The 2,741-nt window shown below is 59.2% G+C and overlaps 1 protein-coding gene across 2 annotated transcripts; it reads right to left on the bottom strand.

Annotated features, from left to right (window-relative positions):
• Positions 1 to 851: 851 nt before the first annotated feature.
• On the bottom strand, positions 852 to 2,520 carry PPY (pancreatic polypeptide). Of its 2 annotated transcripts, none has more exons than XM_030799721.1 (4): positions 2,465 to 2,520; positions 1,508 to 1,698; positions 1,193 to 1,264; positions 852 to 1,002 (listed from the first exon to the last, which is right to left on the bottom strand). In XM_030799721.1, exons 2-4 carry the CDS (start codon positions 1,696 to 1,698, stop codon positions 978 to 980), a joined length of 288 nt encoding a protein of 95 aa, XP_030655581.1. In that variant the 5' UTR covers positions 2,465 to 2,520; the 3' UTR covers positions 852 to 977. The 2 variants fall into 2 exon arrangements, with proteins under 2 accessions (XP_030655581.1, XP_030655580.1); XM_030799720.1 differs by lacking the exon at positions 2,465 to 2,520 and adding an exon at positions 2,231 to 2,318.
• Between the last annotated feature and the right edge of the window lie 221 nt (positions 2,521 to 2,741).

Here is a 2,741-nt window from a genome sequence, read left to right as displayed (position 1 = left end):
AACCCATAACCCCATCCCTTCAGGCCAAGCATGTGGGGGAGGCAGGAGAAGCCTTTCTAGGAACTGGAAACATTCTAGTTCCCTCACTTCTCCCCTGTACACACGCACGTACACACGCATTCACGCGCGCACTGTCCCCACCTATTCAGGGTGCCTGAGAAGGGCCAGGAAAAGATGGGTTCTCTGGGAATCTGGGAAGTCCTCCCTGGGGCAGGATCCAGGTCCTTGTCCTCCCAGGGCTGGAGTATGCAGTCTACAGATTCGACTCATGGTGGCTGGAACTCTCAGCTAATCTAGCCTCCTCCCCTTCCACAGCAGCTTGAATACCTCCTGTGCCCAGGACTTCACTACCTCTCAGGGCAGCCCATTCTCTCCAAATTTCTGGACGGCAGCTCAGGCCCTTGGATGCAGCCATGACTGCTGTAGCACCAGAATCGTTCTTCCAGGCTGGGCTGTGCCCCTGCCCCCATGCCAAGGACGCTTTAGTATAAATTTGGGTGATTCTGCTGCCTAGGCTGCAGTAAGGCACTGGTGAGGGGTGCACTTGGGGAAGGGTTGTCATCGGGCTGTGTCGGGAAGGTCTACGGGTGCTGAACTGGGAAGATTCAAGACTGCTGCTTCACAGACTTGCTGAAGGACCATGAAGGACCATCTGCTCAGAGGAGTCCCTGCCTTCCTCTGGCCACCACTTGTCCCTCTGTGGAGGGGAGAGGATGAGCTGAGTGACTCTGATGACCCCTCCAACGTTCTGGATGATCCCTTTTTCCTCTGCCCTGTCCTCCCCTTTCTCTCCCATGCATTTGGTGCTTCCTGCTGCCCCCACCAGGGGTCCACAGAGACACAGGACAGGCTGTGGCTTTGACTTGCTTTATTGAGCCTGTGTGGGAGCAGGGAGCAAGCTTTGGCCAGAGCCAAGGGTGCGGAGGGGAGAACTGGGCTGGCACGGCTCATGGAGTCGTAGGAGACAGAAGGTGGCATTACAAGTCCAGCGGGCTGAGCTCCCTGTGAGGATAGGGCAGAACATGGCAGTGTAGGGGGTAGGCCTCGTGCCCTCAGGAAGCCTCAGGCTGGCCCTGGGCTCCTGTTCTCCCTCTTCCACCCCCCACTACACCTTTCCAAGCCCTGATTCAGTCCCACCACCCCCATTTCAGCCCCAAGGAGCTTGACAGACAGGGCAGGGAGTCAAACTCACCTGGGGACAGCAGCATGCGGGGACCCCCACTCTGAGAAGGCCAGCGTGTCGTCTTTGTGTCTTTTCCCATACCTGGGAGGGAAGAGGCAGCAGGGGCAAGCACTGTGCCCAGGTGCCAGCCCACCTGTTTCATATCTGCCTGTAGGCACCATCTTGCCCAGGGCACATTGGTCTAGGCCTGTTCAGCACAGATGCCCTGTTTTCCCAAGAGCAGGCCTGGAAGGGGCTGGGGCTGGGCATAGGGTGTGGCCAGGAATGTGGAGTGGGCCCAGGGTCCCAGGGGCTGGGATCTCTCTCCCCGACTGTGGCACACACCTAGGCCTGGTCAGCATGTTGATGTATCTACGGAGATCAGCTGCATACTGGGCCATCTGCTCTGGCGTGGCATTGTCCCCTGGGTACACTGGCTCCAGCGGGGCTCCCTGGGCACCCAGCAGTGGCTGTAGTAACAGAGCCACACAGGTGGACAGGAGCAGCAGGGAGAGGCAGAGGCGTGCGGCAGCCATCTGAGGAGCAAGCAGAGGGGAGGTGGTGAGCCCGGGTTGCAGATTTTCCCGTGCCCAGGAAGCTGGGCCCATCTACCCAGCCCCTTAGCCCATCATCCATTTCTCCAAGCCTGGGGACAAGGGGGCAGAGCAAAGGGCCACTCCAAGCTGACCACTCCACCTCCTAGACACTGCTCTGAAGGCACGGACAGCCTGTCCTGTGAGCAGCCCAGCAAGCCAGGGCCTCACAGGTTAGAAAAGTATAGCAGAGAAAATGGGGACATGAGTCCTGGAGACACGGGACTCATGACATCCAGGGCCTCATGGCTCCGAGGAGGCAGCAGCTAGTGGGAATAAGGGCATGCCAGGTCACCCACAGGGTGGGGGGCACAGAATGAACTCGGGAAGCCAAGGACAGAAATCCATAGCCTTGTGGGTCTGGCGCTCCACCCTGCGATAGAGACACAGATACGGGTCCTGGAAAAGACGCTATTGTCCATGTCGTCCTGCACAGACCGGCAAAGGCACGCACACAGGGACCCCAGTCACTCACAAGGTCACAGTCACACATTCCAGTTCACAGCCATGCACACAAGTGTGCACACACATGTGCAGTCAGCAGACAGCTCTTCTAGCGTGACAGGTCTGTCCAGATGCAGAAAGCAAGACCCAAGCAGGACCTTAGGCCTCCCAAGGCCCCTGGCCCTGCAAAGCACCAACTCCTCTCCATCCCAGGCCCCAGCCTGGGGGAGGCCCCCAGAGCCCCAGGCAGGCTGAGCCCACTTACCTGGAGTCCAGAGTAAACGGGCACTAGACCAAGCAAGCACCTGCCTCAGGCCGGATGGGCCTCTGCCCTCGGCTGGGCCGCTTTATAGTCCTCAGCCCCCCAGAATCCCCGCCTCCTGTCAGCCTCTCTCGCTCCGAAGCCCTCGCCCCTCCTCTCACTGTCTCCTAATACTGGCAACGCCAGTACTGAGGCCAGAGACGGGAGGCGGACAGGGCAGTGCTGTGGGTGCCAGACCAGCAGCATAACAGATAAAACTGGACCACAGTAAAAGTCTCCT

The sequence above is a fragment of the Nomascus leucogenys genome, chromosome 19 (assembly GCF_006542625.1).
Source record: "Nomascus leucogenys isolate Asia chromosome 19, Asia_NLE_v1, whole genome shotgun sequence".
Classification (NCBI taxonomy): Eukaryota; Metazoa; Chordata; class Mammalia; order Primates; family Hylobatidae; genus Nomascus; species Nomascus leucogenys.
This window is presented reverse-complemented; position numbering and strand designations above follow the sequence as displayed.

Excerpts from the sequence above, each read along its gene's own strand:
- PPY (XM_030799720.1), bottom strand. Across the intron at positions 1,265-1,507 it reads AACATGCTGACCAGGCCTAG|GTATGGGAAAAGACACAAAG; the intron begins GTGTGTGCCACA and ends CTTCCCTCCCAG. Across the intron at positions 1,003-1,192 it reads CCGCATGCTGCTGTCCCCAG|GGAGCTCAGCCCGCTGGACT; the intron begins GTGAGTTTGACT and ends CTATCCTCACAG.